The sequence below is a fragment of the Tubulanus polymorphus genome, chromosome 7 (assembly GCF_964204645.1).
Source record: "Tubulanus polymorphus chromosome 7, tnTubPoly1.2, whole genome shotgun sequence".
In the NCBI taxonomy this organism is placed as follows: Eukaryota; Metazoa; Nemertea; class Palaeonemertea; order Tubulaniformes; family Tubulanidae; genus Tubulanus; species Tubulanus polymorphus.
The window spans coordinates 17,500,029-17,523,263 of record NC_134031.1 but is presented as its reverse complement, the minus strand read 5'-3'; the positions used below and the strand labels follow the sequence as shown (position 1 = coordinate 17,523,263).

At 39.4% G+C, this 23,235-nt stretch overlaps 2 protein-coding genes across 2 annotated transcripts; one reads left to right on the top strand and one right to left on the bottom strand.

Moving 5' to 3' along the window:
• Positions 1 to 794: 794 nt before the first annotated feature.
• On the bottom strand, positions 795 to 14,237 carry LOC141908438 (protein ELYS-like). Its single transcript, XM_074798487.1, has 31 exons — positions 14,026 to 14,237; positions 12,830 to 13,086; positions 12,134 to 12,266; positions 11,550 to 11,690; positions 11,382 to 11,453; positions 11,177 to 11,285; positions 10,963 to 11,088; positions 10,801 to 10,885; positions 10,375 to 10,531; positions 9,913 to 10,048; positions 9,739 to 9,820; positions 9,551 to 9,644; positions 9,010 to 9,197; positions 8,767 to 8,857; positions 8,567 to 8,656; positions 8,053 to 8,196; positions 7,855 to 7,959; positions 7,503 to 7,720; positions 7,210 to 7,425; positions 6,609 to 6,799; positions 6,080 to 6,174; positions 5,514 to 5,982; positions 4,813 to 4,950; positions 4,531 to 4,736; positions 4,025 to 4,342; positions 3,309 to 3,715; positions 3,123 to 3,180; positions 2,707 to 2,838; positions 2,561 to 2,614; positions 1,907 to 2,186; positions 795 to 1,424 (listed from the first exon to the last, which is right to left on the bottom strand). The coding sequence occupies exons 1-31, from the start codon at positions 14,141 to 14,143 to the stop codon at positions 1,169 to 1,171; spliced, it is 5,166 nt and encodes a 1,721-aa protein (XP_074654588.1). The 5' UTR covers positions 14,144 to 14,237; the 3' UTR covers positions 795 to 1,168.
• A 1,663-nt stretch (positions 14,238 to 15,900) lies between these two features.
• On the top strand, positions 15,901 to 18,861 carry LOC141908416 (U3 small nucleolar ribonucleoprotein IMP4-like). Its single transcript, XM_074798461.1, has 8 exons — positions 15,901 to 15,986; positions 16,180 to 16,288; positions 16,507 to 16,590; positions 16,716 to 16,825; positions 17,217 to 17,349; positions 17,879 to 18,128; positions 18,446 to 18,519; positions 18,724 to 18,861. Exons 1-8 carry the CDS (start codon positions 15,984 to 15,986, stop codon positions 18,834 to 18,836), a joined length of 876 nt encoding a protein of 291 aa, XP_074654562.1. The 5' UTR covers positions 15,901 to 15,983; the 3' UTR covers positions 18,837 to 18,861.
• The last annotated feature ends 4,374 nt before the right edge of the window (positions 18,862 to 23,235 follow it).

The following is a 23,235-nucleotide window of genomic DNA, read 5'->3' as shown; positions in this document are numbered from 1 at the left end:
GTATATATTCACTGGGTTGGATTGGGGATTATGAAAAAAATATCGCCGAGATACGCCGTCTACCTGGCTAATAAATGAAACGAAAAATGATACACAGCTGAAATGACGTAGATTGCTGGAAATCAACATTCCTCGAGCGATTCATAGGAAAATACTTTCGCTGACGGCCTGAACAAATATCCTTTTTACGGCAGCAAAATAAAACAGCAGACGTAGATGACTGGAATCAACGCTACATTTAACTATTCGTTTCCGAGCATATTGATCTGGATATTCAGAGATTCCTGAATCAACATAACCCGCAGGAACCCGCGTCGACCATCAAAGCAATGTGTATAGATTATTAGCAGACGTTTGATTAGAATGCATCATCGTATTTGATCATTATTATTTTGAACCAGGACATCGATAATTTAGCCGTTTCTGACCTAAACGCATTGTACTCGGTAGGAAATCATATTTTAGCAGAATACAAATAAACTGTAACTTGTGTTTCTATTAAAACTGTAACTTAGAATTTCGTTACAGGTACATGTGTTTTCATACCGACTATCGGTTATAGCAGACGATTTGGTTTTAAAGAGCATCCACAGTAACTCATCCTCATTGGTCAATGTGATTCCAAATTTAGCAGACGATTTGGTTTTAAAGAGCATCCACAGTAACTCATCCTCAATGATCGATGTGATATCAAATTTGTAGTTTCGTTTCGAAATGAATTTGAAATAAGATACGACAGTTCCATCACCGTAATGAAAAACGAAATCATGGAACATGTTTAATATAAATCATCATTTATTTATATTCAATGAAATTACATTATCAACCATGTTTTCACACATCATGTACATGTATTATCATGCAACATAACATCATTAACTAATCAGATTCAGCCGTAATCTACTAACGCGCCATCTTTCTCGTTATCACACAGAGTCAATTCTTATTCGTCTCTTAAATGCATACGGTGTAAATAAATTGCGGCATTGGCATCTTTAAAACAAGGCCCGAGCCTCGCAACAAAATATTTCTATCAGAAATATGAAGCAATGAACAGCAGCTTATCTTAAAACTCGAATTTGATTTTCCGTGAAACTGTGCCTTGAATTTTCTTTTTAAGTACAAATCCTTAGTCCGTTATTATACAATTCTCTATTTCGAATTTACGTTATTTATTTCGCGTACGTTCCAGAGTTGATGGCCGAGATTTTGTGCTTTGACTGCCGGGAGTCAACAGCGACGACCTGCGATTACGTAGAACCATGCGGTATCCGCTGGCTGCTTTTTTGTCTTGTTGTTTTTTCTGATGAGGAGACTGCGTTACCACCGCGTCTGGGGTTAACGATCGGACGTCACCGACGACGGGCAACTCGGCGACAGTTTTCGACGATGACGTTAATGGGATTCGTTGAGTTCGTTTACCCCTGAAAATAAGCAAGCAGTAAATCATTGTTCATTCTTACTCCATTCCAGACGATGTTTTCAGTGGGTGGTGAAAATGTGAAAATTTGATTTCAAAAGGCAGCCGATTAATTTCCATCCGGACCGGAATTTCAGGGTTCATAATACTGAGACAAAAGAGAGGACTTTTCCTATCATTAAGAGTGGCCCTCGTTCTAATCCATAACATGCTTGTGAAACACTGGTATAGCTTTTATATAGCACAGAAGTGTGGGACAGGTTATCTTCAACAATATGTTTATACAGGCATTAACACTGGCATAATAATGTACATAATTGTCAAAAAAAAATTTGGGATACCAAAAGTCAAAAGCAAGAATTTTGTAGGCAATTTTTAAACTTTTCAAGATTTTTTTCCGTGCTAAGTAAGGGCCCTACTAAATCTGTTCAAAAGTAAGCACTTTTTAAGGAGACTCGCTACGAATGCTGTATTTGTGTATCTCACCGGTTTGATCGCGTCCGTGAACTCGGAGAATCAGGCACGTCTTGCTGCTCGAATGTCAAAACCATCGGGCTGGCGACCTTTTCCCCACGACTGCTGCGACGAGGCGGCGACGACCTCGTGCCGGGAGTCCTCGGCGGAGAAGGCAGACGTAAATCTGGTTTCGGTATTTGTTCTTCGTTGCTACGACGTAGACGTTGTCGTGATCGAGTGAGAGGTGGAGAGAAGACGAACGGTCTCGCCGGAGTCGATGGCGTCGTAGATATACTGTTTTCGATAGAAGCTACAAAAGTGAAAAGAAATATTCCAACAACCACCGACTACATGATGGGCAAAACAGGAGTTTCATATGCTACAGGGTGCCGCCACCTTCCACCCATTTACAAATTCCCTTTGAGTTTTCCATGTTATAACACAAAATTTCCTGAATTCCATGGAATTTTAAATTGAGAAATCTCTTTGTTTAAAATGTCACAATCTATAACCATTATTCATGAATCACATATTCATAAAGACATACGTGGTCAATAGCATATCTAAATTCCCAGTTTCCAAAATTTTGGCAGATTTCAACAGTTTCTCTGTTTTCTACATTTTTCCCATTCCCTGAATTTTCCCAGTTTTCCAGGTCCACTAAGACCGTTGTTTATCTCTCACCTGCATCTGTTTCCACAGGAACCGGCGTCGCGAATGTAAAACTGTGCTGCATTCCTAATGTTAACGAACACAAATCACGATTTAATAATTTCGGATGATAGACGAAATATCAACGATTCTCAGAGCAACAATTCGCTCTAACCTACCTGTTTTTTCTGGAGATTCCTGAGAAGGCTTAACCTCATCTGGACTTTGGTCGCGGCCTCCTTTTCCCGATCGCATTTGCATCATGAACGATCCGGACGACAACGGCGACTTCTGACGAGTTCTGTCTCGTTCTACAAAACAAACGTCGATGTTTTTACATCAGTCGTTTCGAGCAAAATTAATATTTTTCAAAAACAACTAGAGAAAAACTTAATTTATAGAAACTTTCATACAAAACCACGAAACAAGGACTCATTTCATAGCAGCACCTTCATAAAGAACAATTTAAGAGAGGCGCTTAAGGTACCTGCATCAGACATGACACATTTACAGTTACATTCCCAACGCTAACACATAGGGTGGAGTTTTCTTCATACTTCTATCAGGAATCGGTCGAATACGTATTAAAACATACCTGGTTCTCCTGACATCTCCGATTCATCCGATGACCCAGTGGGCGTCACTTCTTCAACCTAAAAATCAATAGAAATACACAAACATGAACCAGTCATATATAACACCAAACATTCTCAAACTTTTCAAAAATGTCATCTCGAATTGTAAAACTAAATCTAAATCAGTAAACTGATTATTTATTCACCGTTTTCTCTTCAGGAACGACAGGTGGCGTTAGTAGTGCCGCATCCTCCTCGGTAATGACCGAATCTCCTGATGATATAACATCCTCCTCATCTTCTCCCTCTTCCATCGTCGCTTCATCTTCGACTGTTTCCTCGTCGTCGGCGTCATCGGCTTTCTCTTCTTCCTCTTCGTCGTCTTCCTGATCATCGTCGTCGTCTTGCGATTCGTCGTCGATTGAATGGGCGACTCGTCGCGTCGATTCCGACGTTTCACCGGTGAACAGTCGAGTTGCGGGAGATGACTTCTGCTCGGGAGTCCCGAATGAGAACAATCGACCGAGGAATGATTGCGAGGCTGAAGGTTGTTCGGTCGGCTCGACGGGTGAATGTCTTCCGATGTGCGCGTTGTCTCCACCAGCGGCGGCAACTATCAAAACACAACATCGAAAATTAGAAACAGCTCGTACTATTCACCAGTAACTTTAAAAAAAATCATAAAATCAGTCTATCATCCATTGTAATTAACTTCATCACTGTATTTTTTCACTCATTTCACGATTGGTTTTAGTTTGTATTTAGAAGGTAGCACCATACTACCCGTCAAGCCGCGGTGAGTTAAATAGAAAATGCCATACCATTGAAGCCAAAAGTGATAGTTTTCTATATGGAAGGAGTGACTGTATTGACTGTAAAGGGTAAATATGAATAAGAAGGCAAACATAACAACAATTTCTACCTTTTGACGATTTGAAAGTAATCTCTTGTTCACTCGTATCCATGGATGCATCGGGAGACTGCTCAGTTAAGATGGAAACTTTTTTTGACGACATCGATTTCAGCTGCGCAGCACGCAACAACGAGCTGCTGGCATCGACGCGCGACGACGTATCGGTAGGTTTGTCCGTCGTCGTATCGCCGGGCATCGAGAATCGTAACTGTTTACGGTCGGGCGATGACGTCTGCTGCGGAGTCGTCGTCTGTTTTTGCAGTCTAGAAACGGCGGGCGACTTCGCCAGTGGAGACGAAACTGTTTCTTTCTCACTCGAGATTAGATCTGCAGTAGGGATGATAAACTTTTAGAAACTTTTAAGAGCATTTCAAACATTTCAAAGCAGCTACGGTATGTTAAGTACTATTGATTGCCTTAGTCATGTTTACGAACCCAACTACTGAAAACCAGAAAGTTTCGCATTCCCGCTTTATGAATGGCCCTAAAGATTTTTCAAAGTATTCACTACATACCTAGGATGCGTCTGCCTTTAACCGAGTAATCTTTCTTGGTCGCAGATGAAGTCACGGCGTCATTAATCTGACGAACTTTCAGGATTGACTGAGGTGTCGACGCGCGCGCCGGTTTTGCCGACATCGGAGTTTTGCTAGCCGGTTTATGTCTGATCGGTGGCGTTTTCAACAAAGCCATCGCTTCAGCGTTGTAATACGGAGTTTTTCTAAAATCGAACGCACAATATTAATGTAGATGTTACTTACTCAAACTACCATCATTAATGCCTAAGAAGTCCTTACTTTTTTGCCGAGTCGGAACGTTTTTGGAATGACTTCACAGGAGATAAACCGAATGCTAGTTTCGATGGCGTGTTACTGACAGGCGGGCCATCACTCAATTCCTCGATGATGCTGGCGTAAACAACTTGACTTGTTTCTCTGAAATCATCAATGCCACAACAAAATATAGCCAAATATTTTACATTGCAAATAATAAGATTATATAAAATAAAATACACTGCGCCATTTCACCGTTTCAATTAGACCAGGGAGGTCACTTTCCACCAATTTACTAATTCTCTGAGTTTTCCCTGAGTAAATCCAAGGAATTTCTTGGTTTTAAATGTTACAATTAATTCATTTTCAATGAGTCAAGTATTGATAAAGAAACGTGTGGTCAAGCATTTCGAAATTTTCTGACTTTTGACAGAATTTGTCGAGTTTTCCCTGATTTATTTTCTAGATGTTTCTGATTTCCCAATATTCCAAAATATATTGTTAAGTATGAATCAATATACATCATATGATTTGAAGATGGGAGAATGACGCCATTGTTGTAGGTCGTATCTCAAATAATACATCGTATAAAATCTATGAGTAAATCTTTATTCGCTGCCGAAGCTCAAGGCTAAGATCCCAGGACAAGCAGAGAAACACAACACGGCGTAGGACCGGGAATGGATGAAAGGTAGCTTCCAAACGGGGATTTACGTCATTTTTACCTCGGATCGTTTTGTAGATCCTCTTGTAGATTCGTTTCTTCGACTTTGTCTAACACGGCGAGAATCAGACTCGCCTGCGATACCACTTTAGCGCCGTGATCTTTATTCACGACGGTCGACAGCGGTTTCGGTCGCGCGATCACGCTTTTCTTCGTCGTCGGCTGCGACGCGGCGCCGCTCGACATATAGATGAATTTTCGCTGCACGTTCGGCAAAACGGACATGTATCCTTTAACGATGGCGTTGCGGGCAGCCGTACGCCGGCTCATGTCGGCATCCACCGGCGCTTTGTGCTTTGAATTTTCGTTCAGTTGAACGGCTTCGATAAAGCGGCCTCGTTGTAGATAGTGCATGGTCAACAACTCCTCCGCGTAGGCGCCATCTATCTCGCAGTTTTTCAAGTAAGAAACGAGGGCTTCCTCTTCTTGACTATTCATTGACAGCTGTAGTAACTTGTCCATCGATTGAGCTAGAATTATTTACGATATAATGAAGTCATTAGTCAGTGGTTAATCGGGGAAGATGAGCATCGTAACTGTACGAAATTCATGAAAATCTCGACTCACTTTCAAGGCATCCTCGATAGAAATGTCGAAGAAGGTCTGTAGAGTTAATTTGATCGCGACAAGAGCGTTGGTAATGGAAAGCCTCAGACGTACAACTGTTATCAAGTAGCAACGAAAAACAGGTTTAGAAAAGAACACAGTAAATGAAGGATACACGCATATAGTACAGGCCCTAGTTATTAACCTAATCATTGGTGGTAAGCTTCTTTAATCGGACGGGCTTATACCAAAATGTGGTTTTTGAAAATATCCGATTGTGAAACTAAACCACAGACAGATTACTGACTAGCAGAGACCCCAGATTGAGCCATTACAGAATTATTCTCGAAACTAAATGATATGCCAACCGCATTAATTGTTTATAGATGAAGTTATTGATAGAGTAGATCCTGCTGTTGATTCGAGATAGGACCAATAGATTTCCTCCAGGGTAGTCAGAGTGATGATTGGGATAAGTAAAATTTTAAACAAGTCTACTGTAGAAGATATCATGCAACCTATCTATGTATGTCGTAAATAATCTACAAACCCATTAGCTAGAAGAATATCGAGTTTCAATTTGACGTCATCGGCCGAGACGATTGTCGGACGTCTCGTGTGTAAATATCTCAGTGCATAACGAGCGTGACCTTGATACAGGAACGATTTCAATATACGTCTATGATGCCAGGGTTGAAGCACTTTCTCAACCATCGGATCCAATAACGTTTTCAACGCTTCCTGAAATGTACACATCAGTCATCACATCACTTATGCTGGCTCTCTTGCGGAGTCCCAGTTCGTATTTTAAGTTTTAATTTACTAAAGCAGGCGTAGGTTGATTTGCGACTGTTTGTATGACGCAATCGGTTGAAACTGGTCGTAAATGGGCGCTTAGATCAACTGCAATGCGATTACCAGCAAAAGTGTGCGACTAGTCCTGTCAGAGCAAAGTATGTTGCTTGCCACTGGGAGAGACACATCTCATCGCAGTAAGCAAAACATTGCGACTAGCATAAGACTTAACTCGAATAAGTCATCAACATATCAATGGTCCCAACTACAACTGTTCTTTACAATGACTTAAAGAAGTTTGACCATATTTGAATAAAGAACGACCCAAAAACTACAATCTCAGTAGAGATTTTTACCTCACTGTCTTTATGATCGAGTTGCCACATGCCATGTATAAGTCGAGTAAGTCCGAGCGGCAGTGAGAACCTCTGACAAAATCCCGACCAACAATCGGTAATATTGTCATGACGACCGTCTGCTTGCAGAGAGATGAGGTCGAGGATGAAATACGCGACTATACTGTGTTTCAACATCAACGGAACTCCGTTCAATAAATAGATCGACAGCAACGCCTAGAATTATGATGACGGACATTTCAGATTTAGAATTTCGGGGCATTAAACCGAGAATATTTTCATTTAAATCTTACATGTATACTAGCTGGAGGGTATACTCCGGTACCGCCCTCTTTTAACCAAACTTGACGTAATTCATCGCCGAATTGATTGACCATACCATCGATCATCAATAAATCATGGAACACGCTATCCGAGTGGATATTTCTCAATTCCTGGCGTCGGTCAGAAAATGCCGCGAGTATCGACGTTACTGGGTACGCGTACTGGTCGTCCGGTGGATACGAGTTCTCTGAAATGCATCGTATCTATCGGTAATAAACGGACTCCAGATGATAGGATCGCCTTCTTTTGAAATCGGATGATAGTTGACAAGTTAGCACTGAAAGGGTTTTAACTAGACATATTGATGATTTTGAAATTTACCTTCGTTTTCAGGCAGCAACCGAGCGGCTAAAAACCACTGAACCATCTGCGTAAATTGTAACAGTAACGTTACCACACTGCTCTTACTGACTAAATCTCGCAAACCTAAATAATCAATACAAGAATTTTGATTTTCGCGTAAAAATAATCGCCAATTTAGGATCGCACAAGTCTTCTTTTAGCGAATACATAAATTACCTTGTTCAGTGATAGGTCCAGCTTCTTCGGTTTGCAGCAGTTGGAATAATGAAACGATATGATTCAACTGGTTGCACTGGTTATTAAGCAGCTGTAGAGTTTGTCTATCGACGGGACAGTTACTGAAGTTAAACATCGGAATACCTGAAAATGATGTCGATCGACAAGTTGATTAAATTTAGGCGAGCTGAAAACCAAACTTTTATTCTACACAATACCTAACACGCCTTCTTATTCCGTAACCGCCTAATTGGGTTAAAAAATATCCATGTCCCAACTGTACCGATTAAGGCAACTACAAACTAGACAAATTTTGAATTGCCTTTTTTTCTCAAAATTGAAGGAGTTTTAAAGGAGTTTCGAGCATTTTGCTCAAATTAAAGGAGTTTGATGCATCTTTAAAAGTATTTTCCATTTGGAAGGAGTGTTTAAGGAATCAAGGAGGTGACCCTGTAAAGGTTATAGATTTGTTAATTCAAAATTGGCAAAAGCGGATTGTTGGGCTGAAGCTTACAGATTTTATCGATGCACTCCTTCAGCTGAACGGTTCGTTTCCACATCCACTGTAGCAGAAAGCGTCTGTTGCAACCTTTCTGAGTGAATTCTGCAATACCAGCAACATTAATGAGATTAATTTAGATTATTCAACGAAGATAATGATTTACCATAATGGCTTGTGTATACGAGATTTTTTATAGCTAGTTAGATACCTACCTCCTTCTGCCCACTGGGTTATACAGGCAGACATTATACCAACAACTGCGTATTCTAGGGCAATACTCAGCAAAGCTTCACGCTGTAAATTCTGTAAAAAAATTAATCAGAATTATCCGTTTGCATTTTTTGTTTCAGATTTATATCACAATATATCTCAGGATTGGTACAAATTTTCGTTATTCATTTCTGAAATACATAGATAAATACCTAACTTAATATGGATGGATAAGTATTGCTTACCAAAGCGGTGCTCGGCGCTGGGGCATTGTTGCCTTTTGGCAGCAGGCCGCATAAATAACAGCGATTATATAAATCAGTCGGTTCTACGATTCCCATCGGGCCGAAACGCATCAAATCAACGAGACACTGTCGCTGAACGCCGAGAAATTCCGCACTTACAATTCCGTTTTCCAACATACACATCACATCTACAAACATTGAGAAGATACAGAAAATGAGAACGATAGAATTCATCCTACATAATAGGAAGTAGAAACAAGTACTTTATCACTATCAGCCCTGAGTTCATTGTTCCAAGCACTAATTTGAAATTCCGAAGTCTTCCCGGGTATTTTATGGGTGATTTTCAAGTTTTTCAAGATGAAAATACGACCATTTGTAAAAGTGAACCTCCATCATACAACGGACGTCAACATTTTGATGGTGACTGGTTGATAAAGGTAATTCAAGAAATACCGCTAAAAGTTGCCTTTAGACAAGCAATTGACATCCCAGAACTATCCGTATGCTTTTACAAGTTTTTATTTTAAACCGTACTCACCAAATGAAAGAGCTGACGGGTAGAAATGCTGTTCTGGCGAAGGCATTGCTGTTGAACTAAATCGTACGACTCCGGCCGAATTAACATCACAAGCCTGCAAAACGAATCGTACATTTAATGTAAGTTTTTGAGATATGAGTGAGAATCTTTAAAGCGAGAATCCTCAATGCAGAGATTTTAATGCTTACAATTAAATTACAATGACTAGCCGCGAGAAGTGATTCCTTCAACGAGTAAAATGCAAAAAATGAACATTCACGATTTGCCGGCCTAAAAGTACATTATACAGCGCTCTAAATCATCAGTTTTCAGACATTAATTTTTCTTTTCTGATGCATAGTTAACTAGTGCGTTGAATTTACCGAATGGATCCTGGCATTTGAGCGTGATACCATCGATTCAGGTCGAACATCGCTAGTATCGTAACTGACCGAGAATGCGTATCTTCAGGATAGGCTTCCCATGTAAACATACACAGGCTAAGATCATTTGAACTACCTGAAAAACAAACAAGTCAATCCGATTTCAAAATCAAACCTTCCAATTCATTGCCGGCAGGTGTGGTGGGTTTGTCAGGGATACCAAATCAAAACAAATCTACCAATCAAAAAAATAGATAGACAATCTCTATTCCAAGATCAAGAAAACAAACATTTCAATCCAAAATGAGCGTCCAATTCCATGATTGAGTAGATATTTCATCTGTAGTAGCTGCATTTTCAGGAATTTGATAGGCAAAATGAAAACTGTGACGAAAATTTAACGCAATATTCTCGTTTCTTTCCAAGCGCGAGCTAAATTTTCTGAATAAAATAGAATCTTACCATCGAATGAATCTTCAGAATCCTGTTGGAAGTTCATCGCGTCGACGCAGATCAGTTTGCTGCTCACGAGTTTACTACAATTCATCGGTATTTCCGACATGTTGTACGGGTCCATCGTCAATGCGTGCTCAAACCTATGTACGACTGTCGACAAATCCTACAAAACAGGGACATTTTATCATTTTCTAATGATTTATACCGTAACAAGCCAGTCAGAACTAAGAACAAAACTTTGATGACTTCGATTAAGCCTAGTCTGGATGAACATTGTAAATAGTTGAGAATATTTCCAGTCTTGATGAATATCATTAATAGAAAACCACAATATCAATTCAAACGGATGTTATCATTTTAACCCCTACATTTCGAATGGAATTATCATACCCATTTTTAAGGGTTTCTCTTAATGATATGGGATGAACATACCTCGTACAAATATCCATAGTTTGATATATGATTTTTCTTGTTATACCCGAACTGGTACATCGACAAAGAAGAACAATCTCCATCCCTGAAAACAAAGATCGATAATCAAAATAAACCGAAGCATAATCAAAATTTCGTGGAATCTAAAAATTATTCACATACCTTTGGTCAAAACAGTTGGGTCCGCGACAAACCCAGATATAAACGAAATTCTTCGGGTCGTTTTCAGGTTCTTGGTAAACAAAATCGATCACCGGAGCTAGGTCATCTTCAATCTGACTACTGTACCTGATCAATCAAATAGAAAACGTAGCGTATTAAACGCATTGCAGGTGATAGAGAAATTCTAATCAACGCGACTGAGGAACATACGTACTCTAAAACCGGACTGTTCAGACGCCACATTTGAAAACAGCCGAAATTGAACCCGACCAAAAGGCAGCCGATCTGTCTGGCGTAGTGTAGCTGACTGACGAAAACATAATCTACGCAAAACGAACCGAAAATACAAACATTTTAAAAAATAATACGCACACGTGAAATGATTGTGAAAATGTATTGGGTTGAAAATCATTGCTTACCCGTGTTAAATTTTTTCAATATCGTACCATCTGTGGCCCGATATAGAAACGAACCTCTCCTATGACACTCGGCTATCAAAATAGATAGGCATGCATAGCATGAACTCGATGACCATTCAATCTACCTTTAGAATCAATATTCAGATTTTCCTTCGCTGTCATACTTACAATCTAGCGGCAAACATAAATGATCCCCTTTTTGTAGCGCAGCGTGTCGTTTGATATGTGTGTCAGTATCACGGGGCGATATCATACTAAGTTGACTCGGCCTCACTTCATCGGAAGTAAAAGAGCTATCTCCGTTCAAATCTGAAAACCAGAAACGAAATCTGCACGTTCTTAGATCTTCTGTTCGTTACGTCAATCAGCTTACGCGTACTGGTAGGATTGTTAGGAAATGGGGGAGCTGACAGCGTGATGAGCACTCGAGTTGTCAAAATCAGTTCATCATCAATCAACTTTGAAATGCTCCCAAATCCAACGATGATCACAGGATCACCCAAATATACACTGAATTCATAAGTCCACTCAGTAATTGGTATAGTTTTCATTATCAACAATTGATTTATCTAAAGTTAATTCGATTTAACTGAGATGTAAAAGGAATTAAATGCAAAGGACCAAGTAACTGCTTGCAAACCAAGCAGATCCTTACTTGCCACAAGTGGAACCCTTGATTGCCAACAGCAGTGTTGGCAGTACACATTCAACCAAATTTAATTGTTCAAGGCTTTTTACACGGTGAAACATACCGATTAGAAATACGAGGCCGGTCTTCAAACCAACAGCGACTAAACCGGAATACATTCGCAGTTGTTCACTGAGAACAGACTCGATGTCTGGAATATCGTTGTCGCCGACGCTGATGTGCTCGATCGTCGTTACCTGAAATAAGAAATTAGAAGAGAATCATCACAAAAAAAAGAATTTATGGAGTGTCAAATTACGAGGTACCGGTATCATCGTTGAGATGGAAATTCTATGACGCAATCATCGCAATTGATGATGATAAATTTACTTTTTACAATTAACTTCTTTTTTGAAATCATCGAGTCATCTTTTAAGAAAGTCATCTTTTAAGAGTTCTTTTTATTAACATTTCTAGGACAGAGATTATTCACTATATTTTAACCCTTTCTCGGCACGTTTGGAAACACGGATGTGCCCTGGGAAACAACCAGATAGCGAGTGAGCCAGGAAACCATTGAAAACAGTTCGAACCCAAAAGGTCTGATTGTTTATTCTTGGCCCCATATTCACCGTTTTGATTCATATACCGTGTGCTTGTCTTGGGCGCATGGATAGGAAGATTTTAGATAGGGGCGCTCTTTGGACCCTCAAATATGTAGGCCTAAAGGACATTTGGTGATTTGGTAAAGTAAGTGAAGGGCCTGTTGCTGTTGAAATGGCTGCTGCAATTAGGATCAGTCTTATAGCCAGACACTAACCATTTGTGGCATGACAACTGCCTTCGTTACTTTTGATCTGTTTATGTTGAATACGCACAGCATACTGGTTTGATTCGTGTACATGACCCCGACGAGTAGTTTCCGAGAACCAGGACACCGATATTCGGTAACCACTGTAATCGTGGCTTTCTTGTCGTGGAGACACGCGCCGAAACTCCACGCAGCCAGCCGTTCGCCGGTAAACGTATCCACGACTTCAAGATTTGAGCCGCAATGAAACCACGAGAATTTTCCATCTACAAAAATGAAAAAAGACGTTTTCACGATTACAGACACAGAGCCAGTATTCCCTTAGTCTGAATACCCCAACAACGTCTGACGCTAAAATATCATATAGAGGTTAACTCCTGTTAATTGCAATGCAACAACTGATTTTAGTGTCAAATCAAACCTTTGTACTTAAATAAATAGATTAGTTACCTTGTTGACTTAAAAAAAACTTGTTTGATAATAATATTTTTGATGAATGAACGCGGACCGGAGAATTTATTGATTTGATTTGAATTAAACTGATTGCCACAATCGGGATTTCCAATACGGACTAAATCAATAAAATGTGAAAATTCAATATGCACTAGTGAAAATATTGAATTTGATTGATCGACGATCTCATATCGGTAAAGTTAAAAGTTATTTTTCTACAAAAATATCCGACAAAATATGTAAAATATGACTCCAGCAGGCATTTATTACCAATATAATATTATATATCAATTGTTAAAATCGATAAGGAATAAATAAATATGTTATATTTAATTTCATCTCGGTAAAATACGTCATCTCGGTAATAAGGATGACCGCTATTTGTTACATTGCTTCACTTCAACTGTTTTTTGAGGCGAATAGGCAAAAGTTTTGAGTTACTTCGATCGTCAAAAGCTACTTAGGATTATAAATTTATGCACAAACAATAGTTAACTTCCATCTGATTACAGAACAGTCAGTTTGAGGTAAGTTGATGGTGTTTGAATGAAGGGGTGAAATAGACGCTCAAAGCTTCGTCCCTCAAAATGAGGGACGAAAACTAACCATATATGAGCACTTTCGTCCTAGACGTTGTTTGTGCCGTTGTGGAACGACGGCTAGGTACTAGACTAGTATTCCCTTTTTGAACTGGTCGATTTTTACCGAACCGCAAGTGGAATGGGACGGGTAAATTGATTGATGGCGAATACCTCGACTTATTTTTCCTTGTATATCATTTTCGTCGTCTTGTTGGCTGCGTATTTCAGATAAAGTGCCTTGCGTTATATGCCGAATGGCAGTTGTTGAATTTGGCAGGTTGATTCTCATCTTTCCTCCTCGAGTGCCAGTAAATATAATTAATACCTATATGAAAATACTCATGCTGAAAAAGTGAAACAGGTTAAACTGCAGCAGCGCAGCATGTCCCGTGAGAGGACTTGGGATCCCGATGGAAAATGAAAACCTTGCATTTTATAGACGAAATGTCGAAAGTAACAACTCGATTGTTTACTAACTAAAAATAATGTTAAGAACATGTTAATAATTATGGAATTCCCCAAGGGCCATACGACTTGCGAGTTACGAATTATGAATTACGAGTTACGTTTCACGAATTACGAATTTCAGAGGATCGGTGTTGTCTCCCCTCTATTGACAGACCGGGCCTAGTGGAGGCCTACTGTTTTTGAAATCGTGATAAATTTTACCATAACCTTATAAAAGAACCGGCAGGAACTGATTACAAATTTTATTATAGGCTATCTAACAAAAATGACACGGCCGCTGCGAAGAAACAAAGTATCATTTTTGTTTAGCCTTGAACTAGGAATTATTTATGTTACCACTTCGGGGAAGCTATGCATTGAAGCTATGCATGAGAAATAAAGCTAGAGGTTTTCATCAATAAATGTTAACGTTTTTATTCTTCGATTTCAATAAATTATTCTAAAATTTAAGACAAAAAAAGACAGGCGGCGGCTAAATTAGAAGAGGGTAGTTGGAATCAAGTAATTTATTTGTATGGCCTTATTAAAGTTCTACCATTGTTCAGCTGGCAATCTTGTCCCGGGTTCAAACCCAGTAATTAATGATACTGATTCAGAGTGGTCCTGATGCTGAATAGAGGATGTACGGGGTGTACTGTGATTCAGGGTCCTGATGGATAAAGGATGAACAGGGGTGTCCCAGGTTCGAACACAGTAATCAATAATGCTGGTTCAGAGTGGTACTGATACTGAATAGAGGATGTACAGGGGTGTCCCGGGTTCAAACCCAGTAATTACTGATACTGATTCAGAGTTGTCCTGATGCTGAATAAAGGATGTACAGGGGTGTCCCGACCGTACAGTGCTGCCGCTATGCTCATCGTTAGCGGGATTTTCATACACTAACTAAAGTCAACTCTGGCAATCGACGTGCTGTCCAGTTATGTTATGCGCCGTTACACTCCGTGACCTTAGCTTGCCAGAGTTGACTAACGTTAGTGTATAAAAATCCCGCTAACGATGAGCATAGAGGCAGCACCGTACGGTAAAATGTTGATATCTTAACAAAAGTAATGACTGATAAGTGATTCAGAGCGTTACTGATGCTGAATAGAGGATGTACGGGGATGTCCCGGGTTCGAACCCAGTAATTACTGATACCGATTCAGAGTGGCCCTGATGCTGAATGGAGGATGTACCGGGGTGTCCCGGGTTCGAACCCAGTAATTACTGATGCTGATTCAGAGTGGTCATAATGCTGAATAGAGGATGTACGGGACCAAATCAGACAGGTCAATTAAAATTTGGGAAGGCCACAGGCAGTGGTCTTTCTACGAAGCCCACGCGGTGAGCGTATTATTGGTGAGACCTTATTGAGCTCGTATAACCTTCATCTCTTTCCGGGCGAGCGCGGGGGGGGGGGGGGGGTCGCGTATATTTCATTTATTGTATTTTCATTTATTATGAAACTAATGAATCGGATCCGGATGGTATTCGAAACCGCATTGTAGCCGCCGTTTGTTATTCATTTGTTTAAATCCGGGCCGAAGTCCGTACAGCGGGTCTGTCGCGCTTGCGAAAGAGTCACGACACAGAGTTATACCCGTCCATGTGTTCGTGTGACACTTTTTACGTCTGTTTCTTCGGTTACTTATCGAATAATACCGATTCCTAGATTAACTATGGTAACAACTTTACGTACTCTATTCTCAAAACTATATTTAGTAATTTTCATGTTCATTTTCTAACCGTTAAAACCGAGAATTGATTTACTTCCGGGTTCAGACGCTCCAAAGTCAAATATAGTTTATTGAATCTTTCTGAATTTTTCAATGATTAAGCTGTATTTACTGGTGAAACTCGCTCATTTCATTTTAGTTGCGCCGACAAGCTCGACTTCGAAGGGAATATATTTATAGGAAGTCTATAGAAGACCGGGATCGCACGATAGCAGAGAAAAAGCAAAAATTAAAAAATGCTATAGATGGTTAGTTATTCAATTCAAGTATTCGAAAATTCTAAATAATATTTCAAACTACAATTTTCAATGTCCTGGACCAAGTAATACCCTTATCAGTTAACTTGATGCTCATAATTTCCCAGAAGTAAAGGTATACCTTATCGTGACACAACACTGTCAAACTATATCCTGTATTGTCTTTCTTGTTGGTCTGGAAAATAATCAGTTTATTTGTTTTTAAACAGAAAATAAACAGCTACCGACAGATTTAGCTTCGGATGCCGTCGCGTTGGAGAAAACGTTGAATTGGGATGATGAAGGGGCTGATGGTATGTACAATTCTTTCAATTTATACTGTCTTTACAAAAATTAACTAAACTTTATTTTACTAGACGAATATTCCTGAGCCCTCACATAATCATTTTTGAAGCTTGATTCGCTCTACATTCTGCAGGTTTGACGACGCACATCGATGATGAGTACCGATGGGCCGGGGTAACTGACCCGAAAATTGTAGTCACTACATCTCGAGATCCGAGTTCCCGCCTGAAAATGTTTGCAAAGGTATGTTATTGTTCAGCGGGTTTCATTTCACTGTGAGTTGAAATTATGGAATCATCACATCCTTATCAGGGTGGCAATTTTCCAGGAAATCAGGAAAAAGTCTGGGAATTTTCATTCTTTAAAAAAAAAAGCAGGGAATAGTCATGGAATTTGGGGGAAAAGAGCTAGGGAAAAGTCGGGGAAATATTTTGAGATGATTAGATCATGCGTAAGAGCAAATAGTTTGGGGAGTGTTAATTGATTGTATGCTAAGTAGATCTAGTTAGGGAAAACTCCCCAAACTATTTGCTCTGACTCACAATCTAATTATCTGCGTGCATGTCAGGGAATAGTCGACGTAAGAGCTTGTAAAATAAAAGTAACCACTGATTATTCGTGTTTTTTTTTTCAGGAAATGAGACTCATATTCCCGAATTCTCAGCGGATAAATCGTGGTAACTACGAGATGAAACAACTGATGGATGCGTGCCGTGCGAACGAAGTCACTGATCTGATATTACTCCACGAGCACAGAGGGCAACCGGGTAATTTTATCAATTCTTCTCCGACCGTTAAGGACGAGTAATACTTAATACAGTCAAAGTTTGTTATAATGTCATCCATTTTAATGCCACTGCTCTGTTAACGCCAACATTTTCTTCTGAGAACACAAATTTGCTCAATCTTGATATTCAATGAAGATACTGTTCTTTACGACGCCAAATTCGTTTTGATGCCTTGTTTTTCATTGGACCTCCAACCGTGGCGTTATTATGGAATTTACCGTATTTAGTACTTTTTACTGTATTTTAAAAACCCAGTAAAGGCTAAAAAATGATACCTTGTTTCTTGTAGTCGGCCAGGTCATACTGTTAACTCCAACACAATTTGTATCAGTTTATTTCTATAACTCCTGAGTTTGAGATCATGATTTTAAAAAAGCAATATGCAAGGTAGATTTTTTTAGCCCTGTGATTATTTTATTTGGCATGTAAAAAATAGTTAAAAATATGAAGATATCATGATTTTGTAATAATGATCATTTTCAATAATCAATCTTGTTTATGTTTGTAGATGGCCTCATTGTTTGTCATTTGCCGTACGGACCTACAGCGCATTTTACAATGTCGAACACGATCATGCGACACGATATACCCGATAGTGGCACGATGTCCGAAGCGTATCCGCATTTAATATTCCACAATTTCAAATCGCGACTCGGCGAGCGTGTGATGAACATCCTGAAGTATCTCTTCCCGGTGCCGAAAGATGAAAGCAAGAGAGTGATCACTTTCGCGAATGAAGGGGATCAAATTTCATTTAGGTACCATACATTTATAATCTTTCAGGGTTGCTTCTTACCTGGAAATCAGGGAATAGTCAGGGAAGTTTCTTTTCTTTAAAAAAGTTAGGAATAGTCAGGAAATTTTGTTAAAAAAAAGCTAAAAACCCGGGAAAAGTCAGAGAAATTTGTTGCGAGCTCGCGTGTAAAATCAAACAGTGTTAATTGATTGGATTCTTAGCAGATCGAGTCAGGGAAAGTAACGTGCAGGTCAGGGAATAGTCAAGTGGCCCCCCTGAAAATATTTCCTTCATAAAATTTTTGAGTTATTTGACATGTGAATCATTTTCCATTTGCAGACATCATATTTACAAGAAAGTCGATCATAAAGAAATTGAGCTTACCGAAGTCGGACCAAGATTCGAATTGAAATGTAAGTAGATTTCTCACGAGTGAAGGAGTTTTAAATGGAGTTTCGGGCATTTTGCTCAAATTAATGGAGTTTCAAGCACCTTTAAAAGCATTTGTTAAGGAGTTTCTAACGAATCAAGGAGTCATAAGAACCCATTAAGATATTCTCATTAATTCCTCAGAATCATACGTACATGAATTGAAATACATATTTTCTTTGTTTCAGTGTATGAAATTAAACAAGGTACGTTGGAGAATGCGGAGACAGCTGATGTCGAATGGGTTTACAGGCCGTATATGAACACTGCTAAAAAACAGTTTTTCCTCAGTGATGGATAAGGCTCACAAATAAAATTTTAGTGTATATAGAATATAATTACTTCGTCTCTTCTCTTGTGTCTCTGATTTGCTTATTGGTCGTGCTTTATGAGTTCAGATAATTGAAAAGAAATAAGTTTTGACCGCTAGGAGTTGTGGAATAGGCTGTGAGGTGAACGTGTATTTTCTAAATGTAGATGAACAATACACGACTGAGTTTCTTTAATTTACGGGAAGGACCCGTGTAGTAAAATATGCTTGTCTATGGGTGAATTTCAATATACTCATTACCCTGGTCGTCGCTGAATGCATCGACAAAATTCTTCGGTGAATAAGTAACATAGTAGGAACCCCGTTTATAATGACCTCTGTTGTAACCATTTATCGGTTATTACAGGCCTAGAACCTTATCCCAAATTATTACGAACTATTGGGGACCTTCAACTCATTGATTCCTAAATGGAAAATGCTTAAAGGTGCTTGAAACTCTTTAATATGAGCAAAATGCCCAAAACTCCTTCAATTTTGAGAAAAAGGCAATTAGAAATGTTTGTAGTACATTAAGCTACGCCTGTATCGATTCGGTTAGGACCTCGAGTTTTTACCCAATTAGGCGGTTACCGAATTGAAAAACCGATTTTTGTACGTAGTGTACAGGATGTAAATTTGCTTACAAAAAGCCGTGGAATTAATAGTTTACCGAAATAAACAGTTTCGATTGAGGCTACAGTAATTGGGATATGAAACTGATGCAGACACTTCCTCGAAATTATAAATTTTCTCCTTTAAAACTCCTTATATCCAGGAATGACTGATCTGTAGGGACCCTTTAACAGATTTACTTGTCCCATGAAGTTCGTTGTAACGCGGTTCCACTGGGTATAATAAATATTGTTCTCGACCTTCGATAATAACTACAAGCTTCGACGTTGCGCGTTTGCAGCCATCGTTGGCTCAAAATCTGCTTCGGAGAAAATTGCGCTATGGAGGAACACTGTCCAGACGACTGCGTTTTTATAGCTTCGGTAATGTTATCGAGCATGTTTATTCCCGGGAGGAAATCCCTTTTCGCTACACGAAACTTGGAAATTGACGTTGCGATGGACGTCAACATCGCAAAAACCGGTCATCGATAAGAGTGAACAAAGAAAACCGTCGTATTTGATACCGGTTCTGTGGGTTTTCATTTCAAGATTAAGGGCATAAACGGCTGCAGCGTACGGCTACAGGCAATCATATTGTATTTGCCTGTTATATGTGATAACGAAGGCGCGGTTACTATTATATCATAACAGAAACTGAAATGCTGATAATCAAGGCGACGCGAAGACAACACTGACTGGTACCAAGGCGAACTGAATCCTTCAACTTTTTCCGCCCCTGGAATACATTCGGAACGATAGGAACATTTCCGTAAGCCGACTTTTGAAAAGTCCTGATGGGAGAATGTTTTCCGATGTCAGCTAATTGCAATTTAACCCCATTTATCTATTTATTTATTTTCTGTTTAGTAAACAGATTCTTGAAAAGTCTCACTTTATTAAACTAAGGTATTTGCCTAAAACATGTGCTCGATTGATTTCTATTATCTTCATATTCGATCGTTGATAGAATAGTAAATCGAAATCAAGCCGGAATCTGATTCATTTTGATACATTTCTCCTCGTGTGAAAATAAGATCTATTACAATGACGTTTTATAGCCAAAAATGGTCGGACATTCTTTCGTGCGAAATTATCAAAGTTTTTCTCGCTTGAACTTTTCACCTTGTTTTGGAAAGACCGATGGTGATGATTAGCGTAAGACTTTGTGGTAAAATATTGATAGTTTCCGCGGCAGTTGACTGTGTCAAATTTTTATTAAGTGCTCGCCGGAAATGATACCGCAATAATCACACCTGACAACCAACATCCAGCATCGTCGTCGTCTAATAGATATTTATCTTTTGCCAATATGAATGCGACTCATCTATCTTGTCAGACGACAGCGGAATAACGGTATCAACTATGGTCAAAATATTCATAATTTAAAAACCAATTGATCGATGGGAGTTGCGCTTATTCTTTTAGAGCTACGGGGCGGATATTCATTGAAATATCACATGGAAAGCTAGAGATTCGTGGATTTGACTGATTCTGTTCCGTACCGGCTAACCTGTTACACGCAACAAAATATATTTGCAGAAACACGATGGAGTTAATGAAGTTGCCAGCAGGGGGCGCGAATTATCTTACGGGTTATTGCTCACTAGGAAAATAAATATCAGCGGTAGCGACACTGAAAATCGTACCGGCAAGGTTCGTTAAAAGCAACCGCATGCCGACTCAACTCCGCCGCTTAAAAATGCGATATTGCGCGCAAATAAATTACGACGGCGTTGTTTTATGTCATTCTATTATGCGCTGATGGCGTTTAGCAGGCTTAAATCATGGAAGTCAATCTACGGATATTGCCGTTGAATTTTTTAGTCCATTGTTGAATTATTGATAAAATGAAACATAATCATTGCATAATAGAAGCATTAACGGATAAGAACTAGAGAGTTTGTGTACATCGACTTTCCAAGTCAGCATGCCACTCGCCAACTTCATTGATGAAAAGGTACCTAGGAAAACGGGCATACAAAAAGAGCCGGACAAAATAACGAGACGGGAAACTATCCGGGAAATCAGAGAACGAGAGTTGATTACAGATTGAGTGAGTACTAGGTCGAGTGGTTCGATCGCCAATATCAACCACTCGTGTCGGGAGTACATCCATTCAGTGTCGACACGTCTTCGATACTTATCATCATGGAACTGCTCTAAGAGATGAACGACTATCCGGGGACTATGCGTGCCGTGTCCTTTGACTCGATTCGACGATACTGCATCTGTTCGGTTCGATGATTCGACGAGAAATTACTTTCGTTATCAGCCCGAGACACTCAGACTTTCTCCGTGTAACAATGACTGATCGGCTATCTTCGGCGAACGTCGCGTAAAACGATGACTGATACGAGCGAGCGAGCGAGCGATCTTCTGTTGTTAAACACTTCTTGTAAATGATGATGTTTTTTACGTGTTCACTCCGTAAATTTTTCTGATTCGGTCCATTTTTTAATCTGTTGCTCACAAGACGAGAAAAAAACTGAGTTGGGGTCTATTGTTATATTCAACATCCAATCTTTTGATCTTGTCCCTGTTTATGTATTTGATTCTATTGGTTATGTTTCTCTTACAAACCCACCACTTTCGTCCTGCCGGGAACGAAAAGAATTGTTTAAATCGAAGTACATAATTTCGGTTCTGGTTCATTCAAACAATCTCTGAACCGGCAAGCGACTGATTGGGGTTAATTTTTGTTGTCTGCCTAATTAAACAGACTTCGAAATTTGGAAAAAAAAAAATATATCATAGGATTGTTGAAGATCTTATTGCCAATTTTGTACATTCGCCGCTTGTAAAGAAGTGATTTAGATAATATTTAGGACAAACCAAGCAAGACTAAAAATGTCCCGGACAAAGGGGTAGTCAACCTTTTCTCTATATATTTCAGACATAAGTCGTTACAATCATCTCCTCTCACCCTCGAAAACTTTTTAATCGTTTTTTCTTTATTTCGGGTCACTAGATAAAATGAGTTGAATACACGACGCGATCACTCTGTGTGATCACCGTGATCACAGATTGAAGGTTCGAAACGTCCTCAATCAACTCGGCTGTTATCGCAGAAATGTTTAAATCAACTTTGAAGTATGGAGATGTTTTATTTTTTTTTTCCAAGTTCAAAGTGGAGAAATTTCACCGCGGCGCATCTAACGAGAGCGCCTTAGAAATCTTCCTCGAAAGCATCTGGTCGATTCGATGAAGTTGTCTCTCGACTCATAAGAAGGAAATTATCTGTTAATTGCCGCAGTGAACTCACTTTCAGCGATGTATTTAACACTTTTATGAGTTCTCCGTTCGGATCTTTAATCAACAGCTTCCTCTATTTCCCTATCTCTCTTGGCGCTGCGTTTCCCATTTCAAACCGCTAGTCATCTTTAAGTGCCGTTTTATCATTTGTTTCCCTCTAGAATTGTCCTTTCGATCAATTAAAGCGAATATAATGAACCTGTGGAGAATACACGCGCTAAGTTAAATGTCATTTTGTTCGGTTAAGATGAATAACTCAAGTACGCATAGGCGCGGTACCCAGACCGTATTCCGGAATACAGTGGTGAATAAAAATAATGCCCTTCCCCCAGAAAATGTATTTTCTGGCATATTCTATCAATAGATGATTTTAAAAATGATTTCTACCTTAACGAATAACAGTCCAGGCGATATTTGTGTAGGGGGGCCTTATATAATGCTACACGGGGATCTGTTAGATAGGCAGTAGCCGTGAAAAGATGCCCTGTGCTATGAAGTGCCCTTCTAAAATCCGGAATACAGTT